General features: G+C 34.6%; 1 protein-coding gene and 1 long non-coding RNA gene across 10 annotated transcripts in view; both read left to right on the top strand.

Annotated features, from left to right (window-relative positions):
- arhgap42b (Rho GTPase activating protein 42b) overlaps positions 1–26,901 on the top strand; it is a 214,857-nt gene that overhangs the window by 55,464 nt on the left and 132,492 nt on the right. For all 9 annotated transcript variants that reach the window (XM_073930058.1, XM_073930057.1, XM_073930056.1 and 6 more), the window contains exon 3: positions 13,912–13,973. In XM_073930058.1, the coding sequence (XP_073786159.1) occupies positions 13,912–13,973 (62 nt within the window). The remainder of the gene's footprint in view (positions 1–13,911; positions 13,974–26,901) is intronic.
- Positions 22,361–25,182, top strand: LOC141378768 (uncharacterized). The gene is made up of 6 exons (XR_012394103.1): positions 22,361–22,407; positions 22,728–22,840; positions 23,805–23,931; positions 24,108–24,193; positions 24,500–24,542; positions 24,640–25,182. It is a non-coding gene; the product is annotated as an uncharacterized lncRNA (long non-coding RNA).

Raw genomic sequence — 26,901 nt, 5'->3', positions numbered from 1 at the left:
GTTGGTACCGGGCCGCACATGAAATCATTAATTATTTTGCTTTATTTATTATCTGAGTCTAAACAATTCTTTAATTTGAAAAATTACTATTTTTGAGTGCCCGAGATGAAAATGTACAATTTAACCCTCAAGCTATATATATAGTCCTGATCTGAAACTGCATGATTGGGTCCTATTTCCGATCACGTGATCGGATCTGGACATCCCTAGTATGTGATTATTGACTGACAAAAACATTTCAGAAACAGAAACACACCTTTTTTCCCTATTATTATCCTTAATGTAAACTGACCTTTTCTGTTCTTCAGCAGTTTCCTCATTTCTGTCAGAGTATTTTTAATCAGAGACATCTGAAAAAAAAAGTTGATTCATAAATTACAGCTGAAGCAGTCCATTAACTCGCCTGAGCCGTAAAAGAGCAACTTCTGAGTGATAAAATTTCCCTCCAAACCCATTAAAGATGGTGTGCTCAACCACTCTAAGATCATTTTAATGGAATGTTCTTCTAATGCTCTGAGGAATAGTTTCCCAAATGTCCCGCGCGCTGTCCCAGATGGATGGGATTGTCATTTTAATCAAATCCTATCCCTGGAACTTCCATACAGGTTCTTTGGAAGTTATGTAAAATGGATTTTTTTGTCGCTGACTCTTTTTCTTTCAGCTACTGATTACAAAGTTTTTGAAATCTTCAGCGTGTGAGTAGTCACAGAAGGACTTTGTGATTATTAAACGTGTTCTTGTATGGAAGCGAGCGTTGGCCATGCTAATATCCTGTCCCAATCCAGACTTAGCTCAACAGCTCAAGGCAGGTCTCGGTGAGATTGCCTGCCCTGCATGCATAATGTATTGTATTGATTTGCTTACATTCCAGACAAAAAGGTCTCAGCTCAGCCCTTTAAGAGATCAGAGTGACTAATTGTGATTTGTGTCAGAGATTAAGGAAAATGCAGACCGCTCGCTCTCGGTGGGCAACGAGCAGATGTGCTGAGAGTTCATACACACTCTGATGGGTTGATCACTCATTCTGTTCGGTCTCTTTTGGCGTCCATTCTTCGCTTCCTATCCTTCTCTTCTTCCTTACGTGTCATTACTGTGTTTATTATCTTCCTGTCCTGCTTTGTGCATTGTGCGCTGGCTTGACACTCAGACCATCTGCATCTAACAGTTGGCTTTCAGTCTTTCGCTATTCTCAGTCGCACAAAGCAACCTGTCGTTTAGCCCACTACCTTTTCCCCTTCTTCATCTGAGGGGAGAAAAGCTAATTAAACATGTTGAGGTGTGGCAAAAGCAAGATCATAAAGAAGGCCAATCTGGGTCTTTGAAATCCCCATCTGGTTGCCAGATAGGAATTAATTATTTATTATATTTAACTTTTTAAATTTAGTTTTAAACATTTATTTTTAAAAAATTTTATTTTTTATTACATTTTTTTTATTTTTATTTAATAAAGTATATTTTTATTCAATAAAACTAAATGAAAATAAAGCCAAATAATAATGAAAAACAATAAAAATAAAATAAAAAATAAATAATATTTGTATTGTTTTAATTTTGTTATTAATTTTTATTAGAATTAAATTATTAATGATTCATGTTTTATTTTATTTTTTAGACATATTTTTATTCGATAAAATTAAATGGAAAAACAAACAAACAAAAATAATCACAAGAAAGTGAAATAAATTATAAACAATATTTTTATTATTTTATTTTTGTTATTTTTGTTTGAATTTAATTATTTATTCATATTCATATTTTTATTTCATTTTATTTTGAAAAATGTTATGTATTTTTTTCAATAAATTGTAGCGAAAACAAAACTTAAAATTAAAATTAAAATAAAATAAAATATACATAGTATTTTGGTTTTATTTTTGTTATTTATTTTTATTTGAATTAAATTATTATTCATTTATATTTTATTATTTTTTATTCCATTTCTTTCTTTTTTTATCTTAAGTCAACTTAAATAGAAATAAAAACAAAAGTGTTAAAAAACAGAAGATAAATAATATTTTATTGTTTTATTTTTGTTATTTTTAATTTGAATTAAATAATTATTTTTTAATTTAATTAAATTTTTTACAATATTTTGTATTCAATAAAATTAAATGGAAAAAAAATATTAAAAATAATCAAATGAAAATGAAATAAAATAGAAATAATAATTTTTTATTGTTTATTTGTGTAATGTATTTTTAATTTGAATTAAATGATTATTTATTAATATTGTATTTAACTTTTATATTAAACATTTTTTATTCAATACAATTAAATATAAATAAATAAAAAAATATTTAAAATGATAAAATGAAAATAAAATAAAATATAAACAAAATTAATAATTTAATTCAAGTTAAATGTATAACACTTTAATAACAAAAACAAAGCAGCAGAAAATAAAATATACCATATTCCATACCTTACCATATTCCTATCTGGCAGTCAGATTGGGTTTTTAATGATCCAGATTGACCTTCATTATTTTATAAATCTTTAATTTTTATTTTTAATTTTTATTTTAATATTTTTTTAAACTAATTTAAATTTTATTGTATTTTATTTTATAATTTAATTTAATTTATTAAATTTTTTCCCTATTTTATTGTATTTTATTTCATTGCGTTTTATTTAACTTATATTCACTATTAACTGTCTGGCCAAAGTGGTTGTTTGGTGAGCCATAGTGAGAATGTTTTGGAAGGTAGCGACACAAAGACATCTCCACGGCTGTTTAGCTAATGGACGGCTTTAATGGACAGAAACATTGATAGTAGGAAATAATAGAGCTACGGCCATTGATTTACACATGTAATGTGGCGGAATGATTTCGCGTTGGATGCACAGCTGAATGTTGATGAAACCTGTGGCTGGATGTTAATGCAATCTCTTTGACATGAATCCAGCATATTGTACACAGTCCTTTCATTTAGACTGTGATTAATACTGCATATAAAAGTGTCAGGAACCTAACAATGCAGTTGCAAAATCACAGTTGTCAGTCTGAGGGCTTTATGCAATATTTAAGAATGTAATTGCGTTGGTTGTTTTGATGCAAAAGGAGACTTTATTCATGCCAAAGAAAGGCATTTTTACACTGAGCCTACTCAGTTCTCAGTCTGGACTCACACTGGACGCATTGTCAGGTCATATTGTGCCACAGCAGCTACAGTAGAAATTAGACACAACAAAGTGACATTCAGGCCATTAACTTGCATCAAGTCTGTCAAAAATAAAACGCCTTCAGTGTAAACAGAATCACTGATTTGGATGGTTTCTGTTGTCTTTAGCAACATTGCATCATGCCGCTCACATCTCACATTGCTTATCTTTCAAGTGGACATTTCTTTGAGTCCATCATGCATAAGAATTCATGTAAATGACTAGAATTTCTAAAATTAACTAGCAGTATTTGTCCACTAGTCTCAGTCATTCATAATTTAACCCTCTGGTATCACTGGCAAGGCTTAAGCCCATTGACTCACACTAAAGTCTGAGCTGTTCTAAATGAAATAAGCTTGCCTTGCCTTGATCTTGAATGATTATTTATAAGGAACATTCATATATATATATATATATATATATATATATATATATATATATATATATATATATATATATATATATTACTACATCAACTGAGGCATGTGAAACTAGACTAAAACTAGAGTTTTATATAATAATATTATTAAAAATATATCTATTAAAGTGTGCTTTTTACAGTGGAACTTTTAATTTTAATTATTGAGTAATAAATATATATTATACTACATCAACTGAGGCATGTGAAACTAGACTAAAACTAGAGTTTTATATAATAATATTATTAAAAATATATCTAGTAAAGTGTGCTTTTTACAGTGTAACGTTTAATTTAATTATTGAGTAATAAATATATATTATACTACAACTGAGGCATGTGAAACTAGAATAAAACTAGAGTTTTATATAATAATATTATTAAAAATATATCTATTAAAGTGTGCTTTTTACAGTGTAACTTTTAATTTTAATTATTGAGTAATAAATATATATTATACTACATCAACTGAGGCATGTGAAACTAGAATAAAACTAGAGTTTTATATAATAATATTATTAAAAATATGTCTATTAATGTGTGCTTTTTACAGTGTAACTTTTAATTTAATTATTGAGTAATATTATTTAATTACTATAGGTGGACATAGATCATTTTTTATCTAGATTAATCTTACTGTAATCTTTGAATTAATCTAGATTAATCTCACTGCAATCTTGGAATTAATTTAGATTAAAATGGCTCATTTAAATTCTGTCGAAGGCATGAACAGGTTTCTCAAGTCAGTTGGCGCATTAGACAAGGGCTCATCTCTTGTTTCCAAAATGCTTCACAAACTGCTTGAGAAACTGTTCTACTATAATAATTAATGATGAAAATAAATGTTTCCCAGAGATGGGTTGTGGCTGGAAGGCCATCCGTTACATAAACACTTGCTGGATAAGTTGGCGGTTCATTCCGCTGTGGCGACCCTGGATTAATAAAGGGACTAAGCCTCAGGAAAATGAATGAATGAAAATAAATGATGTTGCATGCAGGGCAGGTAGTTGAAACGGTAGGCTACAAATAAATAATTTGTTATGAATAATTTAATTATTCATGAATAATTAATTCACAATGCCATTGTCCATCATGATGATTCACATTAGACATTGTACGATGCCAAACTGGTCAACATCGTCCTAATTGGATTAACAGTTAATTCTTCTCAGTTGTGTGCCTACATTTTCTGCACATTTTCAAAATTTCTGTGCATCTTTGCAGTTTCGTTTGCATTTGTTTATGCGATATTACAAAACGCACATAAAATAAGTTGGTGGAAACATAGCTGTGGGTTGATTATAGAGAAATAAACTCTAAAGATGAGCATTTCGCTAAATGTCACTAGTTAAATACAGTATTTAAAATACATAAATTCATAACTCTGCTTAACCATATATGCCATTGACCGCTGAAAAGGCTACTAGAAAGAAGTTCTCGTCTGTCACTCTTCATGGAAAGTTTTGACAGTGTCTGATTTTTCTGTTGTGTCCTGGCCCTAAAAGGGTAAGATTACTGTTACTGAAGAAAAATGTAATTGTCTTGTGAAATCAATCTGGTCATCGATGAAAGTGAGCTTTCGAGTGACTTGACCGGACCCCTCGTATGCAGTGGGACCAGAATCTTGATGGAGCTGAGCCGCAATCCACTTTGAAGCTCCAGCCGGTCTGCGTGGTATCAGCAGTCTGTCTGAGCGCACAGACGGGGTCACTCGACCTCCTATCGATTTCATTCCAGGACTTCCTGCTGTGACATTCACAATCCACAGCAGTTATCCTGAAATCAATCTCACAGAAAGATTGATGTAGCTATAGAAATATTAATTGTCCTAAAAGTGCAGGACTGTTTCACTTCAGGTGTGATGGGACGATGGCTGTTACCGCCCAGGCTTTCTGTCATCTTCTACTTTCCTCTTTTTTTTTTGTGGCGCTCGATGGGACTTATAAAACAGAGCTGCTCAGTCGTGATGTCAATTTTTTAGATCAGGATGGAGGGAAATGGTATAAAGCTAAAAATGTTATGTGGAAGAACTCTCAAGCAGGTTTTTTTTTTTATTTGTACCTCCTATAAAATTTTACATTTATTTTATAGAAAGTGGGTCAGGTCTTTTGGGGATCAGATTTTTTACCTAAACCAAACTTGCCTTGGATAAAACTAATCATAGACATACAATTATATGATAATTATGATATCTAATTCACCATAACACACATAATTACTCTAAACAAATGCCATTTTTCCTGCTTATCTATCAAATAAAAATAAATGTAAAATGTGTTACACCTTAAACTTTACATTTAATTTTAAGGTTTTTAATGTATGTTTTTTCTGCAAAATGAATAAAATATATATATAATATATAAATATTTTTTTCTTAAATTATTAAATACTAAATTTTGATAACATGATATTTTGCAGCCCTCGCCTTTTCATGTAAGCATCACAATAAATATTTTTGAATATTTTTTTTTTACCTTGACAACATTTTTTGACTTATTAAAACAGTTTGAAGCATTATCTTAAAAAAATTAATAAATGTATATATATTTTAAGATAACTTTATGTTGGTTATGCTATATAACTGAGATTAAATACATAAAAAATGTCATTAAAATATTGTGGATTCATTTAATATCTGTTGAATAAATGAGTTGGCAATATGGACTGATCAGGTTAACATCAAGTATGATACAAGCATAAGATGTCTCATTTTCTACTCCTCAGACATTTGTCCAATCAGATGCTGCCTAGAATGGTGATGTCAAATAAAATGCTTGGCTATTAAACTAAAATGAAGCCTTTAAATATACATAAATGCCCTGCAAAGCTTGAAGCAGACATAAAAACATAAACAATTATTTAATGACCACATGATACAAGGGAATAAAATGAGAATAGTAATAACAAATACTGCCCTAAACACAACAGAGAGTATACTCATAGCTTTGGAGTTTTTGCCAGCAGCTAGCTCTCTGCAGCTCCCACATGGTCGCCCACTGAAGCTAAGCAGGGCTGCGCCCGATCAGTACCTGGATGGGAGACCACATGGGAAAGCTAGGTTGCTGCCGGAAGTGGTGTTAGTGAGGCCAGCAGGGGGCGCTCAACCTGTGGTATGTGTGGGTCCTAATGCCCCAGTATAGTGACGGGGACGCTATACTGCTCAGTGAGCGCCGTCTTTCCGGTGAGACGTTAAACCGAGGTCCAGATTCTCTGTGGTCATTAAAAATCCCAGGATGTCCTTCGAAAAAGAGTAGGGGTTTAACCCCGTCATCCTGGCCAAATCTGTCCACTGGCCTCTGTCCATCATAGCCTCCTAGCCCTCCCCATATCATGATGCTTCATCAATCTGTCTCCTCTCCACCAATCAGCTGGTGTGTGGTGTGCGGTCTGGCAAAGCTTTAAGCAGATATATAAACATAAACAGTTATTTAATAAACACATGATACTAATGAATACAATGAGAATATCAATGTATGTACATAAACCAATACTGTCCTTACAAAGAACAAAGAGTGTAAACAGAAGCAAACAGTGGAACTAAATGAGGCACAGGTGAGGATAATCAGAGACAATGCAAACGAGACTTACCGGACAGGAAACAGAAAATAGCTAGGCCCATAGACACAATTAAAACAAAAGATGTCAGTGATAGACATAATGTACCCATTCGTTATACATACATGCAAATGCCAACAAAGCTTGAAGCAGATATATAAACATAAACAATTATTCAATAAACACATGATACAATGGAATAAAATGAGAATAACAATGTATGTACAATCGCCAATAGTGCCAATAACACACGAGAGTGTAAACAGAAGCAAACGGTGAAACTAAATGAGGCACAGGTGAGCATAATCAGAAACTATTCAAACAATGGAAACAAACCTTGCCTGAAAGGAAACACAAGAAAGCTAGGCTCATGGACACAATTCAAACAAATGATGACAATGATAGATTCACTGTACCATGATGAAACTTTTTTAGTTGTTGCAGTGGTGAATGTTGCGGCAAAGAACAGATAACAGTGCTTATCAAGCCATTTCAAAAGATTTTAACAATGTTTCCTGTTGAAGCACAGTATCATGTGTGGCTGGTCTTGATTTATGGATAGTGCATTAGGGGTTTCTAAATGAGAGGGCGATTCCATGTCTGCCTTTCTCATCAGTCCTTCTCAAATGAGTGTTGGCCAAATCTCTTCTGTCCCGAGCCAAAAGCCATTTCACAGAATGACTCATCACTTCTGTCATTCTCCCTATTAACCTGTGAATGATACATACGCTCTAACCCCTTTTAGCCGCTATATCCTGCCTTAAGTGCCTCATATAGTTCAGCAGAGGCATTTATCCACAGCTCCTGCCTTTATCTTCCACATCAAGCCTCTCTCACTTTCTCCCTCTCATTTCCTGTTCTGTGCTTCTTATCTTTTCACATTCAGTTTCTCGCTTTCGCCGTATCGGTCTTCTGATAAATAAATACACAGATGCTTGCTTTTTCCTAAAGCGTGTAGTATACACTTCTGCTGGATTTATCTAGAGTTAGATAAACTACTGTAATTTACAAGTAAAATTTTAGTAATATTTTTTCATAAAAATATATATATATTTTTTAATAATAAATTGAAAAAAACTGATTGAGAAAAGAGCAAATATATTTCGACCTTTTGATTTACAGTAACAACAACACAGCAAATACAAAACTGCAAATGGTGTTAACTCAGGTTAAAGCTTTTGATTAGTTAAAGCGAAGATAAACAATTCCTAATAGGTACGTCAATCTAGATAGGGGTAGAGACAGGAGGTTTGGGTCAGGTCGCACAAAGATTCAGGGCTGATTCCAGAGCTGTAAACAGTCTGTTACAAAATCTTAAGGTTGTTTCTTTGTACTCTCAACTTCCTTATCAAACTGGGTATAATAAGCCTTCAGGCTGCTATATTCTTCCTACACAAAGTTTTATATATATATATATATATATATATATATATATATATATATATATATATATATATATATATATATATATATATATATATATATATATATATATATAATTAAATAATAAAACTGTCAATAAAATAAATTAAATAAATAAATACAATGAATAAATAAAATGTTTTAGTGTAATAATATTAATAATAATTCATTATATATATATATATATATATATATATATATATATATATATATATATATATATATATATATATATATATATATATATATATATGTACACACATTTACACAAGTAAAGAAATAGACTAAATAATGGGCTAAAATATTGCAGAAATCAGTAGATTTGTGCACGCGCAGATTCCGTGTGGGCCTAGCTATATATATAATACTGTAGTGCTGCAATAAATGAACACTGAATATTGTAATTTTCAGGATTTATTTAAGATAAAGTGTGTGCCATTTCAATAAATCAATTTGTTTGCATCACTTAAATTACAAATTAAATTAATTTGTAAATATTTCTAGGTAAATATTGCTGCTATATACAACTATATACCTTTAAATAAGGAGAAAACTATTCAGGCTTTAAACCATATTAATAATCTTTGACTTGAGACTGGAAAAAAAACATAAAGCAACAACCATTATTTTAAACCAATACAGAACAACTGTTTTGATCTTGACTAAAAGACTTAACAATATCAAGACGAATACTCTTCCCCAGCTCTAACAGTGAGCGTGTGTGTGCATGTCTTGCATTAATGGGTGTTTTGGAGTCAGCTGGGAAATGGCAGTCTTGCATTCAGCTGTCCGTGGCTGCTAAAAGCCAGACAGCGTAAATGGACCCAAAGAGAGTGGACAGCCTATCTGGACCGACGGTTTGATAATTGTGTTTATAGACTTGGCAGGCTGAACCTGACCAAGTGTCCAAGCTGAAGCGGAGGTAAAGTCCAGCAGCTGTCTCTCATCCACAGCGTGTTTAAATGAAGCGAGGGAGAGATTGGTGGCATCAAGTGCTGTTCTGAGCCTTCACAAGCTGCCGTTGAGCTCCAGCAAGACACAGAGGGCAGTGCCAACACTGGATGAGGAATGGGTGTCATTGAGGAGTGTGTATGGCTTCATAAAGCATATATACAACACAGACTCATTGTGAAAACGTACCCCCGTATACATTACTGGAGAGTGCGAATTATGTCGCCAAATGGCTGCATTTTGTTTTTTAAACGAACATTATGGGGCGGTATGACGTCGCCAGTGGCTTCTGTTTATTTTCGTGCTACTAACGGGACCGCTTACCTTCATGTGGTCAGCTTTTCCACTGTTACCAGTTTGACCAGTAGCTCACCATGTACGTTTGCGGACTTGAAACACAGAGAGGAGTTGACCCTTGATTTGAGTAAATAACAGAGTTATAATGTGTTAAAATCTGAAAACGTAGTAAAAGTCAGGTAAAGCTTTTTCTTTTTCTGCATTGCTTTTGAAAACATCGTCAGTTGGGATTAGGGAAGGGGGTGATCAGGTCAATTAGTGCTTTAAAAAAAAACACTATCGGCTGGGTTTCGGGAAGGGAGTGGGTGGGGGAATTGGTTGGTCCGTCATTCCTTCAGTCAGTCGACAGCGGACTCTAGTGGACTTGCAGAACTGCAGGAGCGAATGGCACTCACGAAAATAAATTTGAGGTCTCAGAAAGTGTACACAGCGACCTCTAGAGGATTTGCGTAAACAAAAATTGCAAAACGAAGACATAATTGCACAAACAATGTATCTCCTGGGATGTATTTCACAATATCCAGAAGAGTATATAGGGCTACGTATCAATAATGAGGGTTGCATTTATGTAATAGTCAAAAACATTTGGCCTTCTCCAGAAATGTATTTTTAGAATGAGTCCGGGTCGTCCTTGTCACAGCACCAGTGGCACTAAAATCAGCTACCAAAATGCATATACTGATTTGGTTTAATGCATACCAGTTACATAGGTAACCGTGCCCTATTAGCACCGGGTTTCGTTAGTATAATAATAAGTATAATAACAAATATTTAAATCTAATAGTAATAGATTTTAAGTGTATTAAGTGTTTGTTGTCCTCAAAGTTCTCATATGGAAGACTTTGTAGTTCTATCTCACTTCAGAGGATTTAATGCACATGTAATTTACAATCAGTGTTACTTGTCCACTCCTGCTTAGTGATCTGTCATTTATCTCACTCTTTTAATTCCAAGTATAGCTCACATTACGCTAATTGTAAGCCCCAGTATCTCTGGTTGTACTTTTGGGTTAAGTGCTCAAGGACTTAATGGAGATTATAGGAAATAAAGCTATTTTCAGTTCACAGGTCACCCCTACACGGGACTGAATTACCTTTTAGTGCTGCATTTGCCACTTGGGTCAAGGTTTTGCCAGTTAGCCCTACGGTAAATCTCGAAAATACATCTTTTATTTAATTTTAAGCCATTTAGTGATAGCCATGTATTCTAACTGAGAACAAGTGCAATGTTAAAGGAGAAACAGCAGTATTTGAAACTGTGTTCTAGAGCATCTCTGAGTATGATGAAGATCTTATATTGTTTAATTCAATGTTTTAATGACATTTCCACTGAAACAGGTGAGACGAACAGGAGCTTTTCGTTTTTTCATGTATATGGTAGTATTTGTCTATGTCAGAGCTTGGCCAGAGCCGTTTATCTTGCTAAAGCCATATTTGATAACTGATGACAGCAACAGTTTAATAGTAACATTAATGTTGTCTAACCATTTGGTCTCTCAATATCTTAATCACTTTATCATTCCAGTGGGTCTGTGGTCTGAACCAACTCGCACATGTGGTCCAATCCATACTACGGTGTCTTTAGAACAGAGCAGACTCTGTGCATGCATACATTTGTGTTTATGTGTAGCTTGTTTTCCTTAGATTGTGGAGACCACAACAATCTAATTCTGACTTCGTATTTATGTATACTAAATAATTAAAATATATGTTTTTGGGTAGTGGGGCATGGCCATTTTGTCTAGCAACACCCCTGTACATTAATGGGCTATATGATGATATAATTGATGACTTTGCTGCAAAAAAGACAAGAAAGATCCTGATGTAGTGAAATATTAGTAACATTTCAATTTGTTTGTTTGAGTCAATTATATTTGTTCAATTGTGAGTAATAAAAGGTCAACCACATTCTTTCTATTTGGTTCTACATTTTTTTAAGGGGCAGTGGGGAATAGTAGGATATGGGGTAGTTCCCCCAGGATGCCATTTAAAGGGTCACGAAAAACCAAAACACATTTTTTGAGCTGTTGACAGTCGTATATGTGTCCCACACTGCTAAAAACACTATTAGGACACCTATATTTCACTAAAAAGTGTAAATTGGTTGTTTTTGCGTTATTTCAAGCAAATTCGTACTTCCTGTTTGAAACGAATTTTTGAAGCTGCGTCACGGTCATGACATAATAGCGTGTATTCCAGCGTGCAGACTGGACGTCTGTGCCAGAGTGAGTCTTATTACGTCTTACAGTGTGTTGCATTAATGCATGAATAAGGCTTGGTTCAAACCAATCAGCGCGCTCTATTGTGCAACTTCATTAATATTCATTACTGTCACAGTGTAGACGGCAAAGACGCCACGTTGTGTTGGCAAAACAAGCGTAAAGTGTTGCTTTTATAGTTTGCTGCAGTTAAGTTTCGTTTTCATTTTCTCTCTGTGAGAGCGCAGACTCACGTGTGGATTACAGTGTACGCGACGCGCGACAACAATAACTTACGTGTCTAAGGAGGATTATTGTTTACCTGAGAGCTGTTCTCATCTGCAAACGCTGAGATCCAGATTCGCTTGTAGTCTCCTCTAAATAAAGACGCGGCTCTAGTTGCTGGTGATTGTCCTGTCTCTACAGATTTGGTAAGTGAGCGACCAGTGCTCTTTGTTTATTCAGTTTGTATTTTATTCGTATCAAACAAACTATTGCACCGAGTGCAATAGTTAGCACTAACAGTTACAACCAAACTATAACCTCGTGTTGGATTTTGTGACCGGAATAACACACGCGGCTTTCTGACGCTACCTGCCGTGTGTATCTAAGTTTCTGGGAAATGCTGAGTTTTTTTTTTCTCTCATTCGCCGTGCGGTATCAAACATTGCATGAAAAATACACGCTTAGAGCAGCGCCTCGAATCAAATATCACGTTTGTCGGGAGGGACATTAATGAATTCCCTGAATGAAAGAGCCAAACTGCAGTTAAAGTCCACCATTTAATAATTTGGCAAATAATTTGACTACAGATGTCCATGTAAACACAGTCACATTGTCCGCTGTGGTTGTGTGTTTTGACTCTGAAATTCAGCACGCCCAAATAGACACTCCCATACCAAGCCGCTTTTCTTCCTCCGACACTCCCCCCCTAAACAGAGCTGGACACGCCCACTTTTCTGACTTTTTCCAAAGTAGAGGTGTAAAAACACAATGCTGAAACGAGGGGGTTTCATGGCCCTTTAAATTAGAACTGCCTCTGCACTTAGCAACTTTCATTTCAAACAAAACAGTCTAGTTCTGGATTGGAGCAAAATGAATGCATACCTCTTTGTCCAATCATCCTTTTTTTTATTAACTTTGCTTTTCTGGACTCTTGACACCCACACACATACAAATGCGCACTGTGCTGAAGATTATCGCCCGTTTATAGCAAACGTCATGACAAAAACTTTAGGAAAACTTCAAATATTGCCTTTGGTTTAGTTTTGGACCACATTAATAAACAGCACACTTAATCCCTAAAACACAATTAGTCCAGCACATTACAGTATTACATATATTGTATGCTTCAAGATTGAACACTAGTCTGACGTTGTGTGTTCGAGAGTCTGTAGCCCTTAGGGACTGAATAAATGAATGGATACTACAATATGGGTTATGCATTGCCATGATGTCATCATCTAGACTGATTAACCACATGGCATTTACCACAGATGGAGAAAGACATAAAAGGAAGCATGAGACTGAAATATTTCAGAATTACATTTCATGTTAAACTTTAACAACCGAAACCCGTCACCTTCACCTGAAAGCCTTTCTGTTCGGTAATGGATAAATTATTGAACAAGGCTATTTCATATTTTTTTTTTTTGATGACCAAAGAGAATTTGAGATTTTGTTTCTGACTGTTCTGTATTAATATACATTAAAAGAAAATGTCTGTTGTTCATTCTGTTTTCTTATTAAATGATGAATCATTTGTATAGGTGGTTGTGGCTATGAATCAATGCTAACAGCGTTTGCTTAACTGCGTTACTATTGACCCATATGAATTAAGTTATTATTATATGTTTGAACTTTAACCGGCAAATGCAGATGGATTAATAAGTCTATTTTTCTTCTCTAGCTCAGTCCTTCAAAGAGTTTTCCAAGCTGCTGCACACCATGGAAGAGGAGAGAAGGCGGCTGGTAAGGCTCTCTACTCTACTTTTTAATAAGCTTAGTATCAACTAAATGCAATGTATTCTGTTAACACCTTCTATTAAAACTTATTTAATTTTTTAAGTAGAACCTCCATCCTTTTTGATACTACAGCAACACCATGTTGTTTTTTGGAATCAACTCTAAAGACCAAGCTGACAGTCGGCCACTGACATTCGTTGGATTGTCAATCTAGCTAGTTGGTTTGATGTGTTCCTCACGTCACTACTTGTCAGGTTAACATTGGTGCGCATTGACATGATTCAGCATACATTCAAGCAAACTTGGGCTGTTTTGGTGTGGATCCAAGCATAATTTTCACTTCACCATATTTCCGAATTACCAAGCTAAGCAAGAACATTTTATTGTAAATACGTGCCTCAGCCTTTATTTTTGTTAGATCTGAAATATGTTGGTTCTGTTGCTCGTTTCAGATGACAAATCCACTAGGGGGAACTTTCTACATTTTTGGCGAATCTTAAAAAGATTACTTAGGCTACGTTTCAGATACACGTCCTCTTTTTGACCTTATTCTAAAATGTGGAAGTGCGCCTGTTTTCGCGATTGTCTTAGAACTTCCGTTTCAGTCGCCTGTGGGAGAAATGACAAGGAATAATAAACGGCAAAAAAACGGTCAAACTACTTGCTCTACAAACAAATGTTTGCATGACTATACAGACCAAGTAGAATAATATAACAAGGAAATATCAGTTTGCAACATCAAACAGCGAAACGAGCAGTTTTTAATGTCTAAAAATGAATGGAAGTGAATGAGACCGGAAGTCTCGTGCCAAAAAGATTCAAATGGCAGCGCCCGCTCGTCGGCGGAGAATAAGGTCAATACATGTCTATGAGAAGGCGGGGCTTGTCATACAAATTACCTAGCAAACTAATAAATCTAAAACCAGTCTCTGAAATGTTACCAGTTACAAGTACAAAATTCCCAAAGCATACATTCATTCATTCATTCATTCATTTTCTGCCGCTTTTCCGGGGCCGGGTCGCATGGGCAGCAGTCTTAGGAGAGAACCCCAGACATCTCCTTTAGCTCCTCTGGGGGGATCCTGAGGCTTTCCCAGGCCAGCCGAGAGACATAGGGCCTACCCACACTATGCCATCCGTACCGTGCCCAGGCCCGTTTCCCGGATCGTTTGAGAAGTGTGAGCGCTGAATCAGGCTCAAGCACGGTTCACTTGGCCGGCCCTGGCCCGGTTGAAAGAGGTGTGCCTGGAAGCGGATCACTTGGGCTTTGGCGCGGTACGCTTGTGTGTGAGTGCAAAACGCGCCAAAGCCCGAAACTGAAAGCGATACGTGACTTTTAAGGGACTGTTTCATGTGGATTTATTAATCATTCTTACTGTTCAGTGATCGCAAACTGCCGTAGTTTATTAAAGACGCAAACTTCTCACTGCACGTCAGCTGCGCGCCTTCAGCAGACCTCCTTATTCCAGCAGCACGAGAGCTTTATGATTGTTTATGAGCGCCAAAAGTGGCGGATCTGTTCGGCGAAATATCTGACTGCGTGTCACCGCATCCCTAAGGACTGTTTGGCGAAATATTTGACTGCATGTCAATGCATAAAAAACGACTGAAAGGATATAACTAGAGAAATCTCCACTGTGCTACTGGGTGAGAGCGTATGGCAAGCCATTTTAGCATTTAAAACTTGTTCAGACTATCCATAAATATATTTAGAGATATCTCTAATTATATTTTGACTAGTCATAATTATAATTTGACTAGTCAGATTGGAGATATCTGCAAATATATTATGACTGACTAGTCATATTCCTCCATTGACTTCCATTAAAAAATATTTGCAGATATCTCTAAATAAGTTTTGACTATAGTCACAATTTGTGACACAATTTGACTTGTCAAAAATCCAATTCTAGATATCTACAACTGTAATTCGACTATTAGTAAATTAATTAGAGATATCTTCAAATATATTTGTAAATATCTCTAAATATGACTAATTAAAGATATCTCCAAATGTATTATGACTAGTAAAAACTCAGTTGGAGATATATCTAATTACAATTGTGACTAGTCAAAACTCATTTAGAGATATCTGCAAATATTTTTCAATGGAAGTCAATGGAGGAATATGACTAGTCATAATATAATTGCAGATATCTTCAATCTGATTTCGTACTAGTACAATTGTAATTGCAGATATCTCTAATTGTCATTCTGAGTAGTGGAATTATACTTATAACTAGTCAAAATATAATTAGAGAAATCTCTAAATATATTTATGGAGTCAGAACAAAGATTTAAATGCTAAAAAGGCTTGCCATAGAGAGCGCTTCTGAACAGCGCAGCAGCGATGACGTAAGCGTGCCGAGGCCCGATATGGTGTGAGCGCGGGCTCTCGGGGGAGACGGGAGGGGGGACAAGCGTGCTTTGGCCCGGTTCGAGGCAACTGTACCTAGTGTGAGTACGGCCATAGTCCCTTCATTGGTCCTGGGTCTTCCCCGGGGCCATCTCCCGGTGTGCTGTGCCTGAAATACCTCCCTTGGAAGGCATCCAGGAGGCATCCGAAACAGATGCCTGAGCCACATCAGTTGACTTCTCTCGATGTGGAGGAGCAGTGACTCTACTCAAAGCTCCTCCCGAGTGTCAGAGCTCCTCACCCTATACATAAGAGTGCGCCCTGCCACCCTGCAAAGGAAACTCATTTCGGCCGCTTGTATCCGAGATCTTGTCCTTTCTGTCATGACCCAAAGCTCATGACCATAGGTAAGAGTAGGAACTTAGATTGACTGGTAATTCAAAAGCTTTGCCTTTTGGCTCAGCTCCTTCATAAACGATTGGAAGCATATACAGTCAATACAAAACATTCATTTTTATTCTTCGCCAGCACATTTAATGTTAACATCTTGTTAAAAAGTAATTACAACATTATAAGTTCACAATAGTCCAAAAGGCGATAATGATAGTTAAGCCTGGCAGTTTGTTCATGTTTTAGGTTGCTTAAAGAATCATTTACTCCTTTGTTTTTTGGCACGTCACTCGCCTTTGTCCTCTTCTAAAAGGATGTCACTTCAATAATCACGCACACATTAAAATCATCAGCTTAAGTTTGCTAGTTCAAACATAGACACGTAGCAAACGATTGCAAATAGAGAAAGTGAAACCACTCTCGTTTTTAGATGGCCTCATAAACAACAACAGGACACATGGCAGATTCTGCTCTTCCTCATGGCTTTGTGGCTGTTCAAAAAGACAATGACAAGGTTTTTTTGAGCTCAGGTCGACCGTGGCTTGTTATTATATGTATATATTATTATGATGTAATGTCTCGGCTGTGTATTTAAAAATGGCGCTTCCTGGGTTTTCATCTTCCTGGCTTACGCGCACGCTATTGAAGTTTCTCTGTAAACCAATAGCGTTCAGCTGCGTGTCTAGCTTTGCCTTTTGGTACCCTTTAGTTGTGCTTGGTACCTTTTGGAAAGGGTACCCAAAAAGTGGTACGGTTCCCTTTTTGGTACCATTTGAAACTGTAAATGGACATAAAAGCATACCGACCCATATTGTACCACTCAGTGGAATCGGGCCATAATATGTCTCTGTAAATATCATTAGTGTAAAAAGGAACATAAGTTGTTGGCATCATACGCCCCCGATTGAATTTTACCTTGAAACTCCTGTCAAAAACACATGTTTAGGTTTGTTTTGGTAGTTTCAGAAAATGCAGGCTGAATCACGTACTCACAGTGAGCCTGTGTTGACAATGTTCCACCTTCTGAAAGAAGTTTTAGAAGTTTGAAGAAAGCATTGCTGATTTTCTCATTATCGAATTAACACCCCATAAAACCCCCTTGATTAGCTGAGCTGATAATAAGAGATCTAGTAAACAAACAAAAGCTGTTTTCCCCTCTGATTGCTAAAACGGCAAGCATGAGCAAGTAGGAATCAATCAGATAAAAATGTTTAATCACCCTGTCAGGTTCATTTTGCGATAATGACCGATTGACTGTACATTATCTTACTTGTACACGGCTACTTTATCGAATGAAACAGTAAATTCAATCTTGATTTGAGTTGCAATTATGCTATCAGACTATCAGAATGAAGTGTTCCAGAGAGCTGTGTAATTTTCAATCAGCACATTGAGGTAGACGAGTGGATATTAAATATTATGGCAAAACCAGCTGCTAACCATGACCAAGTGGTATGATAGGTGCTGAAGTGAGTTGTTTTTGGTTTATGTGTATGTGGTTGTGGTTGTGTGTGTGTCACAGTAAAGACATTAGTGAGACCCAGATAAAACTATGTTTAAAATGTGTGGTCACGCTTCACACCTCAAAGTAATTATAATTGGGCCATACACACTCAGAAATAAAGGTACAAAATCTGTCACTGGGGTGCTACTTTTTCAAAAGATACACTTTTGTATCATACACTACCTGACAAAAGTCTTTTCATCAATCGCAGTTGTAAGAGCAAAAAATAATAACTTGGCCTCTGGTTGATCATTTGGAGAAGTGGCAGAAGGTAGATTTTTCCATTGAACCATCTGTTGAACTGCATCCCAATCACCGCGACCAAGAAGACCTATTGGAACCTGCATGGACCCAGGATTCTCACAGAAATCTGTCAACAGTCAGTATCGAGGCGTACGAGAGATCTGCAGAGTGGATGGCAACATCAACAGCCTGAGGTTTCAAGATATTTGTGCTGCCCATTACATTACAAACCACAGGAGAGGGCAAATTCTTCAGCAGGATAGCGCTCCATCTCATACTTCAGCCTCCACATCAAAGTTCCTGAAAGCAAATAAGGTCAAGGTGCTCCAGGATTGGCCAGCCCAGTCACCAGACATGAACTTTATATTTGTTTAAACATGTGTGAGCTAAGATGACGAAGGAGAGATTGAAGATGAATCCAAAGAATCTTGATGAGCTCTGGGAGTCCTGCAAGAACGCTTTCTTTGCCATTCCACTTTATAAGTTATTTATAGCAGAGATGTATGGATGCAGTTGTCCAAGCTCCATTACAATCACATACAGGCAGTCAGGCAGCGTAACAGAGGGTGAATCAAAGCGTATCAAATGATCGGTAATTAAAAGGGAAAAATGGATTAAAATATATATACTTTTATATTTGACACACATCTGATGCTTGTATTTGCAGCAGCTCCACACCCACAACTTCACGCATTGAGTTAAATTAGGCTTTACAGTCTTCCTTACTTTCATTGTATCTGTTCAGCTGAGGGAACAGAACCAACCCTGTGACGTCAGTCGCAGCAACATTCCAAGATGGCAGCGCCCTAGGTCTAAAAATCTATAGTAAAATATGCCATTTTCTGCTAAATAGTTACATTAATCAAGTGTGTTTAGTATATTTTCATAAAAGTGGAATCCAGTTTACAAAATAATGTAAACTTGACTGAGTGCTTCATTTCCCCTTTGAGAAAAAAAAATATAATAATAATAATGAGGTGTAGTATTTACTGCATGTAGGTTAATAGAGATTTGTTGGATTTGCTTGTTGGATGGTGATCATAATCTCTTTTTGATGGATCAAATGTATGTCTTAAAATTTAGCAAATTGCTTTATTTTATTACTACTGTAAATATTTATTTACAAAAATGCATTTAAACTTTACATGCTAATCGACAGTTTTATAAGTAATGTTGGTGTTTTAAATTAAACATTTTGAATGAAGAAATATGAAAAAAAAAACCTTAAGTACAAATTTACTATTCCATCTATCGTTGAAAGAAACAGATATTTTAAGAATCTGTTAAGACCTGTTATATAATAAAATAACAAACTGCCATACACTGTATTCAACTTTACTCAGTTAGATTTTTGTCATTTACATAATTAAATTAATTAATTAATTAATTAATTAATAACAAAACTACTATTACTATGTATAATCAACTAATCATAATTAGTAATAAAATATATATATTATGTTTTGCTTCAAACCTTGTTAATTGTCATTTTGGGTTTCAAGAATAAGGTCCAAGATTAAAAATATGTTAAAAGTTGCTAGAATTTTTTTTTTCTCTATTGAATGACAAGACTTTAAATAGTTACAGAACAATTCCTTTACATCAAATTGCACAATTTATTACGTGGTTAGATGTTAAACACTATTATTATCACTGGCCGAAACTGACTTACTTAAGTCAAAAACAGACCATGACTGAAATAGCACAAATGTCACTTGCTGAAAACTTGTGAAAATGTGAAGTGTCACTAGCCTTCTTCGATATACAATTTGTTTTTTACAATAAATATGACATAGCAGTCTAAAATGGGACAAGCTGATGTATGGGACAAATTTTAGACTTTTGGTAGTTCCCCCCCTGGCTACGAGTTAGTTACAGTTACTGTACATGTACATCTTTAGGAATCCGAGCTCCTTTACTGAAGTTTTATACCAAAGGTTTAGTAGTTGGTGGGCATCTATAGTTTTGTTTTTCTTCTCGTTAGATCGCATTGCATTACATTGCGTTGCATTGCATTATTGTCTTTTCTTTTTCAATCAAATATTAAAACAGCAAACTATTTCAGCAACGCGCCCTCGTTTAAAGACAGATGTCTTTAAAAGAGAACCACAAAGACATGAGAATACTCCAGAATGCTTAATAGCTCACTTAAATGGTACCTTAATGATGTGTGTGATTATCACAGTTTCCAGCTGCTCATTTAAAGCTTTAAGCTACTTAACTAAATGGCAAGAATAATACATCGGGGATACGTGCAATCTGTAGTGACATTCTGTAACAGACAAATGGGGTAAAAACAGGTTATCAGTTTTTAAATTAGGAGAGGTGTGATGCTTCACATCACTTTCTAGTAAGGCTTATTAAGCACTCTGAAAACAGAAACTGTGCTCTAAAACTGTAGGTAGACAGTAACATTGTTTTGCCTGATAAGATATAGTTTTGTTTTCATTTTAAAAATGTAACATTCATTTGAAAGGACTTCCTAAAGTGCTCTGAAATGATTAATCTTGATTAAAATAACAAATGAAGAATTAATATAAATAAAATTAAAATAAATAATCGTAAGTTTGATTAAAAATAAGTTATATGATATACACTATATATATATATATATATATATATATATATATATATATATATATATATATATATATATATATATATATATATACAGTTGAAGTCAGAATTATTAACCCCCCTGAATTATTAGCGCCCTTGTTTATTTTTTTTTCCCAATTTCTGTTCTTTTCTGGAAAGATTGTTTCAGCACATTTCTAAGCATAATAGTTTTAAAACTTATTTCTAATAACTGATTTATTTTATCTTTTCCATGATGACAGTATATAATGGTTTACTACATATTTTTCAAGACACTTCTATACAGCCTAAAGTGACATTAAAAGGCTTAACTAGGTTAATAAGGTGAACTAGGCAGGTTAGGGTAATTAGGCAAGTTATTGTATAACAATGGTTTGTTCTGTAGATTCTCTGAAAAAATAGCTTAAAGGGGCTAATAATTCTGTCCTAAAAATGTTTTTTTTTTAAATTAATAACTGCTTTTATTCTAGCCAAAATAAAACAAATAAGACTTTCTCTAGAAGAAAAAATATTATCAGACATACTGTGAAAAATCTTATTGCTCTGTTAAAAATTTTTTGAGAAATATTTAAAAAAGAAAATAAAAATCAAAAGTGTATATATTTATATACGTACACCCATCACAGATCTCTCTTTTAAATTAGTATTTTCTACAGGATGCTTTACAAAAATATCTATGTGCAAAAAGCTAAAAATTTGAACCAATCTAACAAAAATAAACTGAAGATCACAGTCTAAAAATTAGTACACCCAAATTAATATGTTGAGGGAAAATAAAATAAAATTGTATAAACAGAAAAAAAAATCAACAGTAGCATAAAATAAAAAAAATAAATAAAATTGAAATGTTGTAGTTTTATATATATATATGTGTGTGTGTATATATATATATATATATATATATATATATATATATATATATATATATATATATATATACAGTATATATATACAGTATATATATATATATATATATATATATATATATATATATATATATATATATATATATATATATATATATATACAGTATATATATATATATATATATGTATATATATATATATATATATATATATATATATATATATATATATATACACAGCAAATTCATCTGAGTTAAATTCTCTGTGTTGAAGCATTTCAGAGTAAAGTGTTGACGTTAAAGAGTTAGATTTTGATAAATGAATATAATAAGAGTTAGAATTGATTTTATTCAGTGCGAAATCAAGGAGTTATCTTTTCTACACTTGGTGGTGTTATTTCCAACATCCGGGAATTCATGCAGCCCCAGTCACTGAAGAATTTTCCAGACGCCATTTTCCATCTGAGGTTTAGAACAGCAACTGGTGAGTCAAACTACCTAAATGTTGGTATTTTACTGACTTTCTCTAAGGAAATACAGTTGTAAACATATTGTTAAGTTAATAACTTTAGAATGGAGTGACAATTTTAATCTTCTGCGGTTCATTCATGGTTGTTTGTGTATCTAGCTTAACTGCATTACTATTGACTTCTTTTCAAGAATGTTTTTATATATGCTCACGCATACATAGTGCATAAAAACATCAAATGTACATGTTCAACACATTTCTGTCACGCTTAATGCCATTTTGTGCGTTGTTACCCATCTGTAAAATAAAATCGACACTTCTCCTTTAATTCGAAGCAAACTAGCGAGGGAATCACCGGAGCAGCCTAACCTTAGCCTACTCTGCCCGGATGCTAACGGCAACACAGGACGGTTTCCATGAGCTCTGGAGAGTTTCTAAAACATATCTGGTGAGTAAATGAACATATGCTTACTTGTAAAAGGCTTCCTGACTAAAACATATGATTGTTTGTTATTCGTGTACGTTAATTTGGTTGTTTTAAACACCGCGGCCCTTTTAAACTGGTTCATTCGTGGCCGTCCATATTACCGTTAGTCCATAGACTCGCGTGATAACGTACGCTTGAATTATAAGCGTTTACAACCATTAAAGTCGGAATGTTAACATTAATGTCTTTAAATGACCGCGTTTGCACTTTCTCAGACTTTTAAGGTTACAGAAGTCTCCCGGAAGTTGTGGGACTAACAATAACGTTATTCCGCAAATGCACAGAGACTCCCAGATGCCCAAGTAGATGCCCGCAAATGAATGATAATCTCCCGGAAATCGCGCGTCTCCCGCCCGGTCATTAAACACTTTGCACACCCCTCTCCACCGCATCCCTCCCAGCTCTTCAGGTACGTCGCGCGCAAGTCACCCCCACCGCTCTTTAGGTACGTCGCGCGCAACTCATCCCATTGTTCTTTAGGTACTCATCTCTCCCGCTACCTCCCGCAAATCAACTCTGTATCCCCCGAAAATGACTTTTCCCAACTCGGGATGTCTGACGTTAGTAAGTTAGGCTATTTCTGTAGTCAGGAACATCTTAGTCAAGCTTTTTCTCCCGCATGATATTGTGCTTAAAACTATAGGCTAAACTTAGCATGTACTGTGCACAACATTTCCTTTTTATTAAAGACAATTTAGTGCGTTGTAAACAGCCACCTGTCTGTAAAATTAATCAACTGATTCATATTTGAGCAGCCTAATGATGATACAGGTTTGATTTGTAGATTTATTATCAATAATCAACATCTGAATCAAAAGATATCTGAAAAAGTGTGAGGCATACTTTGTGATGTTCATCTCTCTTTTTTTATCTGAAGGTTATGCATATGTGTTAGATACTAATTTTTTGTTGTTTTTTTTAACAGCCACAGTTCTCTATACAATAACACAAGACCCTGTGACGGTGGCTGATTAGAGATGGATGGTGTATTTCCAGAGTTGGTGAAATGACCAAGCACACCTTCTTGGTCATATGTGGTGATAATAATGAAGGTATGTTTGATAAAGTTCTGTATTTGTTTCACAATAAGCTAAGAGGGTATCAGAGCATTAAAGAATAATGAATGACATGAAGGTGATAAGTTTTGTATTGTGGGTGAACTGTTACTTAAATAATGTTTTGCTCTTTACTTTGCACTTTTCCACTTCTGCTTATCCTAATATTTTAGGTTATATTTGGACCTGAAACATCTGCTAGACTCCAGTAAAGGTGGCCTCAATACTGGACCTGAAAGGACCTAACAAGTTGAATCTGGTAAAGAAACACGCACGCACACACACGCACGCACGCACACGCTTACAGAAAACTGTTGTTTACGAAGTTTATGAATATTTTTTACACTGTGGCCAATATTTTGGGGAAATCAGCATCACTAAATGATATAAAAGATTTTAAGCTCCTGTAAATTTTGCTCCAAGTGTTGTGTTAAATTCAGGATTGTGGACAGACAGCTGCCTGTTTGTCCAGTTCTAGTCATAGTGGTTAACCTAATTGTTTTTGGAGATCCAACAGTGATATATGTGTTTTTTCTACTTTTCCATATCCTGTCACATCAACCAGCTGGGAGAGTCAAGTTGTGGATCATCATGAAGATTTTCAAAAGGTGAGTTTAGATTTCTTGAATGTTTTATTTACTTTAAATGTTCTTTTAAATATATCATAGAATTTGATTGCAATTTGTTTTCAAACATTTTTCTTAGTCATGCTGGAGTCTTGAAGAGTTCTTAGATGAGCATCACCCTATATCCTTGCATCAAGAACCACCAGACGAGCGATCAGCAGCTACTACATCGTCATGGATAAAAAGGTCATCCTGTGGCTGGGAAGCACTTCATTCACAGGACATGCTTGATGAGATTTCCTAGCTCCAGTTTGTTTTCACACAAGTTTACAGCATTTATACCTTCATTTAAACTGCTCTGTTTGATATGGAGGACCAAGGAAACACCAGAAGTGAAAGATTTGCAAGCCAAGTTGTTTAAAATGTAATTTCAGAAGAAAACTATGAGTTCAGAAGTAAACTATGAGTGACGCTATATTGAACTTTCAAATTGCTCTGATAACACATCAAGTTTGGACCAAAGGACTGAAACAGCCTTTTTGAGCACTGGTCATACATATTTTGTTGATACTGTCTGTACTAATAAAACATTTAAAGCATATTTGACATTGTTGCATTTTAAAAACTGAATGAATTGTTGAAGTGGTGAATGTTTTCAAATAAAATGTTTTTTCTTTTGTAATTTACAGTCTATTTGACCTTTTTACCATATTTACACTCAAGAGAGTTGAATAAAATAACAATATATTACACCAGGCGGTGTTAAATATAGTTAAATTTTTTAACTCTGGCCAGAGTTAAAATTAACCCTTACTTCGGTGTCAATGTGCCAACCCTTTTGAAAGTGTTGATTTAACTCTGTTTTGAGTGGACCCCATGAGACACTTTCAAAGTGTTGAAATTAACACCCATAGAGTTGTTTTGGGTCCCCATATTTTGCTGTGTATATATATATATATATATATACATATATATATATATATATATATATATATATATATATATATATATATATATATATACATATATATTAAAGATGTTTGGTGTGTTTATTTATTTATATATATATATATATATATATATATATATATATATATATATATATATATATATATATATATATATATATATATATATATATATATATATATATATTGACTATAAAGTTTTAATTATTATTAAAAGGGTTAAGTGAATTAAAATGGCATCAATTTAACTTAATATTAAGCTTGAACTTAAGACTTATCCTGGGAGTTAGCCTGCCCCGGACCAGGCTAGTTTCCCAGAATAAGTTGCCAGGGTAACTGAGTTTGAACTATCGTAAATTTGATTTATGAAACCAAATCCGCCATAAATAAACCTGACCTACCAAAATAAGCCTGGCTTATTCTGTAAGCTTGGTTTATTCAACATGCCCCTGCTCAATGTTCAGCTGTAAACATGATAATCTGAACCCAAAGTAAATAAAGAAGTCAGTGAATAGAGGAGGAAGAAGTGTCTTTAGCTATGTTTCCATCCAACTATTTATATGCGCATTTCCAATATCGCATAAAAAATGCATAAACGGAAACACTAAGATGCACATACTGTCAATGCTGAAAATGCACATTAAAAATGAATGCACGCAAATGAGTATGATAAACTTTTCATCTAATAAAAAATGTGCATTAGCTATCATGGAAACACATTTGCTGTATAAACTTCAGCCTGTGCATCATAAGGTAATGTGCTTTTATTAATTTTTTTCATGTGATGATAAAAATGGGCACAGTGGGACGGCATTAATGGACAAACCTGCAGACTGACCAGATTGTAAAACAATTAAAATGTTGTTTAGATCATACTGAAATCCCTTAGCCAAAGTCCATTATCAAAGTGGTTTGGTATTATTACCTCCAGAACTGTATTGAGGCACAAATAATTTATTATATATAAGAAAAAAACCCATAGCGGCTTCTCCTACTGCAGTAAATTCTGTTTTTTCTTTTTATATTTGGCTCTAGTTAAGTGACGATTTTGTTCTCTTTGACTCTTTGATGGAAACAGTGCTTAATTCCAAATGTTTTATTTAATATTCCAGTTTTGCATGTAATTATAATTCATATCTTTGGATGGAAACATAGCTAGTGCTGTTGTCTGATTTTGATATCTGTGTTTTCTTTTAAATAAATGGGTTCTGTTGATGAGCCCTGGTTATTATGTAATATACTGCCATACTAGTATTATATAGTCAACCAAAATCCCTTTAAATTTTGAACAATGACAACATTTTAAACAATGAAGGTTATTTCTTAAAGAAGTCAAGAGTTCTACACACACATCACATCAGTGCTGGAATTTAGCCTTATTGCATTGCTACAAGAGTGATATCACATTTAAACAACAGTTTGAAAGCATAATT

This window comes from Danio rerio, chromosome 18, assembly GCF_049306965.1.
Source record: "Danio rerio strain Tuebingen ecotype United States chromosome 18, GRCz12tu, whole genome shotgun sequence".
NCBI lineage: Eukaryota > Metazoa > Chordata > Actinopteri > Cypriniformes > Danionidae > Danio > Danio rerio.
The sequence above is the reverse complement of the archived record's forward strand: the minus strand, read 5'-3'. Positions and strand labels throughout refer to the sequence as shown.